The 14,574-nt window shown below is 36.6% G+C and overlaps 1 protein-coding gene across 6 annotated transcripts in view; it reads left to right on the forward strand.

Moving 5' to 3' along the window:
• The window catches only part of samd4a (sterile alpha motif domain containing 4A), a 237,053-nt gene that overhangs the window by 130,709 nt on the left and 91,770 nt on the right, over positions 1-14,574 (forward strand). For 5 of the 6 annotated variants that reach the window (XM_073039876.1, XM_073039878.1, XM_073039880.1 and 2 more), the window contains 2 exons: positions 8,465-8,551; positions 12,513-12,816. In XM_073039876.1, the coding sequence (XP_072895977.1) occupies positions 8,465-8,551; positions 12,513-12,816 (391 nt within the window). The remainder of the gene's footprint in view (positions 1-8,464; positions 8,552-12,512; positions 12,817-14,574) is intronic. The other variant, XM_073039879.1, reaches the window with a different exon arrangement.

Consider the following 14,574-nt stretch of genomic DNA (forward strand, 5'->3'; position numbering starts at 1 on the left):
AAAAGTTTTACTCACTGAATAGGATGAACTGTTCAGTGCAAATGCTCACACTGCAGAATTTTTTTGATTTTGTATTGTCTCAATTACAAATGTGGTTAATGGGCTTCTGTGCATTTCCTTAATGTATAGATCAACTACACAAGTATATTTAGATAAAGTGGGTTATATCTTTTCACTTTTCAATAACTTATCAAAATTAGGCATGAATTTAAAAATTAGAATTTGAAATAATTGGCAATATATTTGATGAAGTTCTCTTCTTGACCCAGCACAATTTTGGCTTTTACAATGGAGTGTTCTGAAAATAGATTCTGAACTGGAACATAAACTTGCAATTTATCAGCTTTTTTTTGTGTGTTGGGCGGGGAATATATTGAACTTTGGAAAATAAAAACAGATGAATTTTTCATGGTATGGTCCTTAATTTGGCAAAGTCTGTATGGGATAAAAATGTATTCTTTTGCTTTTTAGAACAGTCTATATCCATAGACCTCATAATGTGTAGAAAAGAATCAAATAAAACCTTACCAGCTGTACTTTGATTTACTCTTTACTCCTCATGATCCCAATAAGGTAACTCAAAAAGCAATAAAGAGAGAGAAGGTGAAATATGGTGTAACTAGCCAGTACTGTAAATGGGGAACAAGAAAATTGCAGATGAAATAAATAAGTATTTTGCATCAGTCTTCAGACTTGCAGCTTGCCAGAAATTCAAGAAAGCGATGGGGCAGAACTGAGTGTAATCACTATTACTAAGGATAAAGTGCTTGAGAAGGTCTAAAGGTACATAAATCACCTGGACCAGATTGACTTGTAGCCCAGGGTTCTGAAAGAGGTAGCTGAAAGGACTGTGGAGGCATTAGTAGTGATCGTTCAAGAAACAACAGATTTTGGAATGGTTCCGGTGGATTGGAAAATTGCAAATGTCACTCCACTCTTTAAGAAAAGAGGGAGGCAAAATACAGGAGATTATAGGTCAATTAGCCTGACTTCAGTCATTGGTAAGTTGTTGGAGTCCATTACTAAGGATGAGGCTTTGGGGTACTCGAAGGCACATGATAAAATAGGCCAGTGTCTGCATGATTTCCTTAAGGGGAAATCTTGCCTCACAAATTTGTTGAAATTCTTTGTGGAAATAGCAGGCAGCATAGATAAAGGAAAGTCAGTGGATATTGTTTACTTGGATTTACAGTAGGCCTTTGCTGCTGCTAAGTAAGATAAGAGCCCATGGTATTGCAGCAAAGATACTAGCTTAGATAGAAGATTGGTTGACTAGCAGAGTGGGAAACAAAGGGAGTCTTTTCTGGTTGTCTGCCCGTGACCAGTGGTATTCCTCAGGTCTGCTGTTTTTCACATCGTATGTTAATGATTTGGATGGTGGAATTGATAACTTTGCTTTCAAGTTTGCAGGTGATACGTATATAGATGGAGAGGTAAGTACTGTGGAGGAAGCAGGAAGTCCGTAGAAGGACTTTGACAGATTAGGAGAATGGGCAAAGAAATAGCAAATGGAATTCAGTGTAGCGAATGGTCTTTTCACTCTGTAGAAAGAATAAAAATGTAGACTATTTACTAAACAATGAACAAATTCAGAGGTACAAAAGGATTTGGGATTCCAAGTACAGGATTTTCCTAAGGTTAACTTGCAGGTTGAGTCAATTATAAGGAAGGGAAATGCAATGTTAGTATTCATTTTGAGAGAAGTAGAATATAAAAGCAAGGTTGTAATGCTGAGGAATTGATCAGACCACACTTGGAGTATTATAAACTATTTTGGGCCCCATATCTAAGAATGTGATGGTATTGGAGAGAGTATAGAGGAGGTTTAAGAGAAATATTCCAGGAATGAAAGAGTCAATGTATGAAGATCTGTTGATGGCTCTGGGTCTATACTCACTGGAGTTTAGAAGAATGAGTGGTGAAACCTATCAATTATTGAGAGGCTAGGATAGACTGGATGTGGAGAGGATGTTTCTAGTAGTGGGAGAGTCCAAGACTAGAGGGCACAGCTTCAGAATAGCAGGACATCCCTTTAGAAAAGATAGGCAGGGATTTCTTTAGCCAGAGGGTAGCAAATCTGGAATTCATTGCTAAAAGGCTGCGGAGGCCAAGTGACTGTGTATTTTTAAAGCAGAGATTGATAAGTTCCTCAGCAATACAGAGACAAGGCAAAAAAGTGTGCTGAGAGGGAAAGTACATCAGCCATGATATAATGGTAGAATGGATGTAATTGGCCGAAAGGCCTAATTCTGCTCCTTATGTCTTATGATTTTATATGAATTATATCAATCTGGATGTTTCTCCCTATTATTTCATTTCAAGATTTTGTCAAGATGTTTCTATTAACTAGTAATCATGATTTGTACTGCATAAAGAGCTGAAAAATATCATTGAAATTATAAGTGTCTTTTCGGGCACTTTGACCCTTTCATTCTCATGGCTACATTTTCTAAGCTACCTTGAAGATTTAGGATGAAATATTTGACTGATTTTAAATATTAACTTGCCTTAAAGCATCATTTTTCATTGCCAATCTTTAGTTTATCACATAAATCCTGTCTGCAACCCTATTTGAATGGGGGGAGGGGAGAGCTTCAAGACAGGATTTTTAATAAATGAAGAGGAAATGAGAGAGCATTGACACAGGATAGCGAGGGGGAAATTGACAAACAAAGTGTACAGACTGTTGCAGAAAATATATATGTATGCAGCACAGTAAGATCAGACTTACTGAAAACCATGTAAGAAAAGCTTAATGGTGTTTATTTGAATGTATGTCACATTTGCACCAAGATAGATGAATTAACAGCACAGATGCAACATATGAGTATGATTTCATAACAGTTACAGAAAAGTGGTTGCAGATTGAATTGGACTGGGTATTAAATACAGTAGATTCCAGTTAATTAGTCTATCAGTTAATCAGGGCAGCCACTATTTTGAGAAAAACAAAAACTAATTAAGAAAATAGCCAGGACCCCCTTTGCTTATTTGGGGCACTATGCTGCTTAATTGAGAAAGGAAATTGTTGGCAAGCAGTCCCGTGAACTTGTGGAGTTAGACACTGTACTGTGCTTAGAACAAACAGTTTTTAAATAGTGTCATTTGTGCGTGTTTGTGTTCAAAAAGCATGATTTTTGTCACTGATAGTTGGCAAGAATAAGTATTAATACAATTTAGAATTGTTTTGCTCACTGCGGTTTTAGGCATTCAGGCCTGGAAATGTCAGAAATGGCCAGGAGTGTAAATGAAAAGATTTCACTACTTCAACAAATTAGGAACTATGCAGAATTTGAAGGTATTAACAATCATCTTGAATGTTACAAGTGAAAATAAAGATTTGGGGGATGAAATCATTGAAAGCATTGTATGAAGGCACACCTCTGCACTGATTTTGTTCATTTACAGTTAAAGAAATGCAACATGGGTGCCTTTAGCTCAAAAAAGATGTAGAAACATTGAAGGCAGTCTGAAAGAGATTCACGGGAATAATTCCTGAAATGGGAGGGTTATCATATCAAGAGAGGTTAAACAGTTTAGTCTCTATTTCTTGAAATTTAGAAGAATGAGGGATGATCTGATTCAAACATCTTAAGATCCTCAAAGGCTTTGATGGAGTATAGTTATTGTTTTCACTGGTGGGAGAGGCACAAACAAGGGAACATGGCTATAAAATAAGGGTCCAATCATTTAAAACTGAGCACTGTAGAAATATTTTTCTCCCAGGTTATTGAATCTCTGGAATTCTCTACTTGAGGATGGTGGAGGCCAGGTGATCCCCAATGCAAGTGACGCTGTTAAAGGGCAGCACTTAAAAGTTATGGAATATCTTTGGGTACTGGCAACACGTTTTGGACAAGAAAGTTTATTATTTTTTTCCTCAAACTTATAAATATTAAAAGCTCTTTTTCCCTCAGATGTATGTGACAGAATAATTTACAGGGAATTGGGACTGTTAGGATTGGTCTGTTGTGAGCCAACATAGGGCAGAAAATATGAGCAAAAGTATGCAGCACAGGGTATGTACGTCCACCTTAAATATAGCTATCTATTTAAGGTGATATAATTAAATATGTGTAAATTTGAGGATTTGAAAGTAATGGAGAACTGGAACAATAAATGTTGAGGCCAGTGTAGATCAACCATGATCATATTGAATTCTGGGGCTGGATCAGAGTGCCTGGTGGCCTAATCCTCCATTCAGAAATCTGGTGGTGGGGAAGAAGCAGTTCTTTGGGCTCCTATACCACCACCTTGATTGTAGCAAAAAGAAGAGGTCACATTCTGGGTGATGGAGGTCTTCAATGATGCCACCTTTCTGAGGCATCACCTTTTGAATATGTCCTCGATGCTGGAGAGACTAGTGTCCATGTTGGAGCTAGCAACATTTTGAAGTTTTTTTGATTCTGTGCGGTTGCTCCTCCATACCAGATTGTAATGCAGTCAGTTAGGGTACTTGCCACAGTACATTTGCACATTTCCTTGGTGATTTGCCAAGTTTCCTCAAATGCCCAATGAAATATAGCTGCTGTCATGCCTTCTTTTTAATTGCATCAATATGTTAAATCCAGGATAGATCGTCAAAGATGTTGATACCCATTATTCCTTTTAAACCAATTTTAGTTTGTGAAATTTCGTGTATCAATTTATTTGAGGTTATGTGTGCACAGGAGGTAGATTTTGTTCTTGCATTATTGGTTTACATTTACATGGCACTGTTTGTCAAACATCAAGGATTTACACATTTGCAATCAAAAAGGTCTCTCCAAGTTTGGATATACTTCTCCAAAATATAGTGTTTTAAGGAATGTTTCAAAAGGAATTTAGCAGAGTAATTCCTTTCCTGTGCACAAGGCTTAGATAACTGAGATGGCGCAAGTGTAGCCCAGGCACCCTATGAACGAGCTTCATTCAATAAGATCATAGCTGATCCAATCTTGTCCTCAACACCACTTTCTTGCTTTTCTCTTGCATCCCTTGGCTCCCCTGTGGTTTGGCTGTGCTTCAATAGTATCCTAGGTAGAGGATTTTAAAGATTCAAGACCCACTCAGAGATGTGAATTCTTCTCATCTTCTCAGAATCAGATTTATTATCACCAGCATGTGCCATGAAATTTACTAACTTAGCAGCAGCAGTTCAATGCAATACATAATGTAGAAGAAGAAAAATAATAATAAATTAGTAAATCAAATATGGTATATGTATATAGAATGGATTAAAAATTGATCAAAAAACAAATAATATATATTAATAAAGTGAGGTAGTGTTCAAGGATTCAATGTCCACTTATGAATCAGATGTCAGAGGGGAAGAAGCTGTTCTTGAATCACTGAGTGTGTGCCTTCAGGCTTCTGTACCTCCTACCTGATGGTAATAGTGAGAAAAGGACCTTCCCTGGGTGCTGGAGGTCCTTAATAATGGACACTGCCTTTCTGAGACACCGCTACCTTGAAAATGTCCTGGGTAATCTGAAACTATGCCTACTTACAAGAGGAAACGTTTTCTCATTACCCACTGTCACTCACAATCTATGAAGTAACATTAAGATCACCACTCATCCTTCTATACTCTAATGAGTATAGGTCCAAGCTGTTCAATATTTTTGTTTGTTATTCCAAGAATCAGCTGGAGGTTATAATGCAAGCAATCATTCTTAAACCTGGAGAATGAAACTGAGTGCAGCATTTTGGGTATGGCTTGCCTATATCCTATAATATTGAATCTTTACTTCTCTGCTTTTAAACTTCATGCTCTTTACAGCAAAGTCTATCATTCCATTAGTAGCATAATTACTTAGCGTCAGTGAATTTGACCACAGAATACTCAGTTTCGTCATCCAAGTAATCAAAACAGATTTTAAATAATCCCTTTAGCACTTAATGAGTTACTGATTACTAATCAAAAAATGCACCATTTATCACAACTCTTGTTTAATTGTTAGTCCTCTGTCCATGCTCATTTATTGCACACAACTCCATGAGTTCTTGTTGCAATAATCATTTATGCAGCACCTTATTAAATTAACTCTGAAAATCCAAATATATTGCACCCATTTCACATTTTCAGGGAACTGTTGAAGATTTCCTTTCACAAAACCATATTGACACTACTTGATTGTGGTTTTCTCTATGTTCAACTTTTACCTTCTTGATAAAGTGATGCCATGGTAGCATAATAGTTAGAATGACGCTATTACAGCTCGGTGTTGGAGTTCGTAGTTTATTTCTGGCACCTTCTGTAAGGAGTTTGTACATCCTCACCATGGAATGCATGGTTTTTCCCTGGGTGCTCCAGTTTCTTCCCATAGTCCAGAGATGTACTGCGTAGATGAATTGGTCTTTATCAATTGTCCCATGATTGGGCGAGGGTTAAATTGGGGTTGTCAGGGTTTGCCGGGCAGCGTGGTTGGAAGAGCCTATACTTTGCTATATCTCTAAATAAACAAACAAATAAATAAATGGAAATGGCTGCTGCTAATAAGATGAAGCAAATTATTTGGGCACAAGACACCATTTTTACAGGAAAAGCATGACTTGCAATTTATGATCTTTTCAGGTGCTTCAATCTTCCTGATAGTAGATACTCTTATGTTGCTGCCATCGGAAAGGAAATACAGGAGAGTTAGCTCTCTCACCACTAGATTCAGGAACAGTTATTATCTTCCAACCATCAGCTCCTGGGATAACTTTACTCAAATCAACACTGAATTGATCATTGAACACAACCAGTGGATATTATTTATTATTTGTTATTTTAATGTAGTTTATTTTGTGCACTCGTTGCTCTCAGTGTTTGTGTCATTTTTCATTAATTCTATTGTATGTTATTGTATTAATTCCTGCAAGAAAATAAATTCAGAGTAGTATATAGTGCTATATATATACTTTGATAATAAGTTCACTTTACATTTTGAGCTTTGAAAAGGAGTACTTTTGCTGAAAAGTCATGGGAGAAAGCAGACAGGAACAAGATTCAATGTCGTGTACAACAATTAAATAATTGTTTTCATATTCTTATGGCACACATAAATATTGCCTAAACCATTCTTTTGCTCTTTGAAATTGTATTGTAAGATTTATTTCTTACAATTGAGAGAACAAATCAGGACCTCAGTTTATTTTTTTATGATAATGTAACAGTTAATCAGCCCTGAAACACAGACTGGAATTTTTTAGTGTGCAAGTCTCTGGGACTCCAGAGCACAGATATTTGGGCAATTGATGGGTGGGGTTTTGGGAGGGGGAGGTGTGAAAGTTTGCATGGAATGAGATTTTACTTTGAAGTGTGTTGTAATCAGTATCATATTCCAAATGTGTAGTCTAACTGTTGTGCTCCAATCTTAGCTCTTGAGTTTGAATTTCAAAAACAGTGATTTTTTTTTATTAGAATTTTCTAAAATCCCCAGCAATGCAAAGGTAATAGTTAAGTTTCAGTGCTGTGTGATCGGTAATTTTTAACCACGATACTTATATCAGTACACTATTTAGATAGTAATGGAGAGGATTTAATTTTCTGTAATGTGTTCCGTTCATAACACGTTTCAAAGCTGTAAAGCATTTATCAAAATAGTCCTTGAAATTTGTTCAACTCTGATAACTGCTTTCCACTATTTGAAATGAACTGTTTATTTACCTCTCACCTAAAGATGATGTGCATTTGCACACAAGTATTCTCACCACTTTTTCTATCAGCATTATCAGGCATATTGTTTTGAAAAGGATCATATTTTTGTTATAATGGATCATTGTTTTTAATTTTAAAAGTTAGCATGTCAATTTTATTCAAATCTTGAGGGGTCCTTGACGGTGACATCGGCATCCTTTGTGGGAAGTGCGGGGTGGGGAGAGGAGGAGAGGGGAAGGCCGGACACAAAGAACAATCAGTGTCAGTGGCCAGGGAAAAAAAAGTTTAAATTTTATTCAAGTCTTTACTGGTACATGAGTGAGTAACTGTCATGAGGCTATACAAGTCTTTTTCAGATGTCATTTGAAGGCTTACTTGAGTAACTCTTTTTAATCCAGTCTGACTGATCCCAAATTCAATTCAAGTAATCAAACTATATTCACTGTTTTCAGTTATTTTCTGGGAACATGTGTCATTAAAGTTGTTGAAGTTATTTTTGCTTTTTCTAAATATTCACTGCAGACCACCTAAGTAGCTTATTTCTACCAAAAGCTCGTCCTCATTTGGGAAAAAATGAATAAAACAAATAGATTTGGCAAGTAGATAGAATTCTAACATTGATGGATTAAAATATGGAGGACATTGATCTGCAGCGCCAAAGGAAAGTTCATCCCTCGCTGGACACATTTTAATTTTGTCCTTCATTTTGCCTCATGAAACAAATTGCATGCAAACATATAAATATTGAAACAATTTTAGAACACAATATAATAAAACTTTTTAATTAGGTTGCATTATGACTGAATATTTGATAAATCTTTTTTATTATTCTTGCTGCAGAGTGTTACCAAAGGTGCAAGGCACAAAATTGTTCTCAGTATACAAAAGCTAAAGGAGAGACAGAATGTACTCAGATTGCTGGAAAAGGTAAGAAATAAAGCAAATATTTATTCTTGCTCCACGTTTCCATTTTCATAACCTATATTTTTATTTTCATATATTACTATGAACCTATGTTGCTGAAAATATGTGGTTTAAAAACTGAGGTGATCATATTGTTTAACAGCTTTGGTTATTGTATTGTTACATGATACACATTCAAAATTATATTTTGTTATGCTATAGATAATTAATTTGGTCATAAATCATTTGGAGTACCAAAGTCTTTTCTCGTAATTTATCACTTTGTACATAGCCTTTACTTGTATTCCTCAGTTTACTAAAGGGAAACAACTATATCCTTGTATTCCTCAATTTACTAAAGGGGAGTAGTTCTGGAAAACACTTTGTTTGAAGAACTTTCATTAATTGTAAAGTCTTTTCCCATATGTTTAATGTCATCAAAAAGCTGGTTGATTTCCAAGGCTTAAGAATTTCAGACAAAAGACCTAACCATTTAAAAATATATCAACTTGTAGTACTTCTGCTTGTGGGTGAATCTGGAAGAAAGGTTCACACTAATCAAAATAAGGACTCACCCATTTATGACAGATGAGGTGAGAATTTTAGAAACACGAGATTACAGTTTGCTGGAATTTGGAGCAAAAAGACAAACTGCTGGAGAAAGTAAGCATCTAGAAGAGGATTCTTCATGAGAGCTCACTTCCTTAAAAGCCAAGAGTAGTGGAACCATTTTTGAGACAGATCCTTAAGAAGCACATGGAGTAAAAGGACAGGTACATGGAAAGCAGCATTGTGGCTGCAGACACATCAGCTGTGTTTTCATTGAATGGTGGAACAAGCTCCAGAGTCCAAAAGGTCTACTTTTAATTCATATCTCATATTTTCATAGGGCAGCATTAGTGATAGCTCTGTGTGTTTTATTGATGATAGGTGAAAGGTTGTGTTATCACTATGGTTTGGATGGTGGTGTTGAATCTGAGCTTGAAAGATTTTGCATCATTCATGCCAGGGATACTACTAGTGGAATATTCCTGGTTAGCTGATGAACGAAACTTAGAGAAGGTGTTTCTGAAAGTTTAACAGCTCTTTTTCATGTGATCAAGCTCTTTACTGCAAAGCATGTTCTTGTCTTACATTTAACCTTGTCCAGTGCCATGTTGCATATGTGCGTCATTGTGTATGGGCTACTGTTTCTTGATGCAGCAGGGAGCTTCTCAGAACTTTTTCTTAATGAGCCTTCTGGTCACGGTTGTGTTTTGGATTTTTTATTTTTTCTGTTTTGATTTTTGCTGCTCAAGCTCTCATTATCTTTTGTATAATCTTATATTCTCTTTCCTTAAGATTCCAGTAATATTTCCACATTATCCTGGCCTATTTCATCAAAGCCGGTCTTGTATGCCAACTTGACAAAACCATCTGAGAAACGCTTCCACATTCTGGCTATAATTTTAGTGTGTACGCCAAATCATTATTGCATGGGGATATCATCCCAAGAGATTCAGTTACTGGCAATCTTAATATTGTTCTACTTTCAAGTGTCCTGTGTGGCAGGCTTTTTTTATTGCCACTTGACTCTGAAATGATATGTCCCATTATGCATTGCAGGTGCTATGCCTTGAAAACAGTGACAGAATTGTCTGTGGATTGTAACGATGAAATATTTTTAGTGTAGAAAATACCTTCTGCATTTGTTAGCTGAGGTTTTTTGTGTTGCAAACAAAACCTTAATTGGTAGAGGAATTTAATGGCTTACACTGCATTCCTGGTGCCAGAGGAATTGAGGTTTTGGGTTGAGACCCTGCCTTAGGATACTTTTGTTAAGCCAGTTGTTCAAGGCATTGATACAATATTGTTTGATGAAAGAGAAAGGAAACAAAATGAAGGAGCAGTACTATTATCCAAGTATTCATGTCCGTTCATCTCAGCACTGGAAAATTGGCCTGTGGATATCTTTAGACTTTAAACTCAGATTTTCTGAGTGGGGAGATTAGGAGAAGCATAGGCTTTATAGTTGCCCTTTGCATTGTCTCCATGAAGAAGAACAAGGGAATTGTTGACTTCCCTGATGCGTGAAAGAGTTTTCTAATCTTTTGCCACGTACTCTCATGAGAGTACTCTATTTCAATAAAGTCCACATTAAATGCTCAGTTAATAAATTAGACATCTCTATTATTTCAACTCCTTGAGAAAATGTTTTGACTCCATGGTATCTGCACATGTAGCCTTTCCCTCAGAATGCCGGTGTTTCATAATGGCTTACCTTGAATGTTTCAACGCTTCCAGAAGGTCCATCACACATCTCATGACTTTCCGTGATTCTTCCACAATGATCTTTGAATTTAGAACAGCTCCTTTTCCATTCTCTCCATTATAATATCTCTGCCAAGAGTAATATTTTAAGTGTGAACTTTTATTTTGTCTGTGTTGTTAAGGATTATATTCACTCTCAGTGCTTTAAGTGGATCAACAGCTAATGTTCACTAAGTATTGACTTTCTTTTTTCCCTCTGTTAATTACATCCAAGCAAGTATTAGTGATCAAATATTATTCGCAAGCCTTTATAGTAAGCACTGTCCTCAAAGCAGCTGGAGTGTTTTGAAGCCATTTTGAAAGATGCACAGAATAAATTGTGATGGAGTTCAACGGAGAGAATGCAGCACTCTCAACAATTTTAACAGAGGAAAATTATGTGGAAAGAAGCATGAAATTCATTATGGGTGACTGGTGCACTTCTCATCATAGTGAAGACAGCCGTATGAATCAAGGAAATGTACCATTAAGAAACAATGACATTATACCACAAATACATACATGAAATATTTGTAAGTTAAGGGATTCCTGTACTTCAAAATAACATAAATATTCAAATTCTGGATTTTTTTTCCCCAGAGCAAAAGGGCAAATAAAATGCAAAAGAATTACAGAAGCTGAAATCTGAAACAAGTATTAGAAAGACTCACAGGTTGGGCAGCATCCATGGAAAGAGAAAGATTTGATGTTTTGGGTCTGACACCCTTCATCAAAATTAAGCAAAAGAGAAAGTTGGTTTTGGTAATTGGTTTATTATTGCCACAAATACCAAGGTACAGTGAAAAGCCTTTGTATGCCATCCAGAGAGATCACTGTGCAGGCTGACAAATAAAGTGCAAGGTCCATGATGTGGTAAATTAAAAGATCAAGAGTTCATCTTTATCATATAAGAAGTCTGAACGAGAGCTTTATGAGAATGGGATAGAATCTGTCCTTAAAGACCTGGTGTCATAGAAAAGTCAGGAAAGTCATTGAATGATACAAGGAGGATTTCTCTGATAGGGTGAATTAATATAGCTGTTAAGCTCATTTGTTTAAAATGTGTTGCTAATGTTGCAAAGACAGATAACAATTTGGACAGATTTAAGTGTATGGTTTGGACTACTTGCCCAGCAGACTGGTACCATGTTCTAAGATGATTATTAATTCCTGCCAAAGTAAATATAAAAGTGCATGTTAATAAAAGACTTTGTCCTTTCATTAAACCAGTATTTTCTTCTGAACACAAGTCAGGAATGTTAAGAGAGCAAAAATCCATATAAAACTTACTCAGTATATTTAACTACTAGGCCTTCTCCTTTAGCCATAAGATGTTTTGATCTATGGATGTAGAAAAAGATATTGTGGAATTTTCCCTGTTAATGTGGTGTAAGTTCATAAAAATGTTGGCTTGATTAGAAATGTCTAGCTACTCTCAGATGTCTGAAATCTGCGTAATTATTTGAAAATTTAAAATAAGTTACTGTAATGCAGGGAAAGATTTTTCAAATATACAATTTAATACTTTTTGTTTCTAAATGCATCAGAAATTTCACATTTTCTAAAATATCTTAATTATTCTATAACGATACTTTTAAATGAAACTGCATTTTAAAACATTAATTTTCTTAACCAATGTTAACAAGAATTCCATACACTTCAATATTCTGTTTATGATTTTCCTTCCATTGCACAGGACATCCTTGAAGGTGGCAATCTCCGCAATGCACTTCAGGAACTGCACCAAATGATTCTTACTCCAATCAAACCTTACGGTTTTTCTCATAGTCAGAACACAGGTGAACAAAACCAAACTTTTGACTCTCAATCCTCTATCATGAGTTCAGACAGCAGCTTAGGAAGTCGGCTTTCTGATGTGAAGGACTCTGCTGCAGGTGGAATTCAGCAACATAGCGTCACAGGGTGTGAGGGTGAGTCAGGCAGTGCTGTTGTTCCACAAGGGGATCTACCTGGACAGTTTACAAGAGTCATGGGTAAAGGTAAGCCTTAATTTTTAAAATTTCTCAAATAGAAAAAAGATAGAATAATAATTTAAGCAATGAATAATAATCTAATCAGTGGACTTTAAAGAACGATTTGGTGGCATTCAGACAGATGTACAGTGAGACCTCGATATTTCCTTCTCACAGAGTGAGGCCATTTGGCCTAGTGAGTATATGCCAGCTACAAAGGATCCCATCAACCCCATTTCCCCCGCTTAGTTCACTGTAACCTACACTCAGATGTATGCAAACCCATTTCTCTCACCTGCCACCTCCATTAGGAGTAGTTTACTGTAGGCAATTAACCTAACAACTAACATAACTATGGAATCTTGAAGGCAACAATTAATATAGCCATTAAGCTCCTTTTTCAGGAAACAGGAGCATCTAGGATAATCTTAACAGAGACAACATCAGAGATCAGAATAGAACCTGAGTCAGTGGAGCTGTTACTTGCCATGGAAGAAAGGAAAGGGGTGAGGAGCACCAGAGGGAGGCAATGGCAGGCAAGGAGATGAGATGAGAGAGGGAAAGGGGGATGGGGAATGGTGAAGGGGGGAGGTTGGGGAATTACTGGAAGGTTCAAGAAATCAATGTTCATGCCATCAGGTTGCAGGCCACCCAGGCAGAATATAAGGTGTTGTTCCTCCAATCTGAGTAGGGCCTCCCCCCCTTTCTTTCTTCCATGGCATTCTGTCCTCTCTTATTAGGTTCCCTCTTCTCCAGCCCTGTATCTCTTTCACCAATCAACTTTCTAGCTCTTTACTTCATCCCTCCCCTTCCCGTTTCATATATCACATTGTGTTTCTTCCTCCCCTCGCCTCCTCTCACCTTTTAAATCTACTCCTCGCCTTTTTTTTCCTCCAGTCCTGCTGAAGGGTCTCAGCTGGAAACATCGACTGTATTGTTTTCCATAGATGCTGCTTGGCCTGCTGAGTTCCTCCAGCATTTTGTGTATTTCACTGGAATTCTCTGTTGCTTTGAGTATTATTATGCCAGGGGTTGATTTTCAAAACCCTTCAAATCAAATCAAATTTAAGTATCTTGAAACCATACATAGATACAATTGAATGAGACAGTGTTCCTCATAAATATGAGCCTAAATTTTAAATTCAGTCAAGATCAGCTGGATGAAAGATTCTCTCTTCTGACTGTACACACTTGCTAAGTCTGTTCCTTGGGGATTTGGTTTGAGATTCAAAACTACCCCTAAATCAGTTCCCACTTGTTGAGATATCAAGGATAACTAAAATTGCACAAGGGAAAATTTACATTAGTGCCATAGGACAGGCTCTTGGTAAAGTTTGGAGTTGCGATAGAGTAAGGAGGAATTTTACTGTCTTAATGATGATGTACTGATCCAGGATTGCATAAGAGGCTTAATCAACAGTGGAACTTCTGGCTTCAAGTCAGAAGGTTGTGTGTTCAAGCTACATTTCAGAAACATAAAAGCATAGCCTAATCTGATACCGTACTGCTGGATTGTCAGAGGTGGAGACTTTGGAATGAAGCAATACATTCTGCCCTCACCAGACAAAGAAAACACTTGTGGTTCTCTCTGTAAAAATGCAGAGGGGTTTCATTTCCTCAATACCTGCGTTATGAATGACTTGGTTTGTGGAAATTTAACTTTATATCAATTCCACCCATACATTTTAAAGCATTAAAAGTTGGTAGTAATAATAAAATGTTTCATGGTATTCATTAATGATTAGATACATGATAGTGCTTAGGTAATTCTGAGCGGTTATGCTT

Source organism: Hemitrygon akajei, chromosome 3, assembly GCF_048418815.1.
Source record: "Hemitrygon akajei chromosome 3, sHemAka1.3, whole genome shotgun sequence".
NCBI lineage: Eukaryota > Metazoa > Chordata > Chondrichthyes > Myliobatiformes > Dasyatidae > Hemitrygon > Hemitrygon akajei.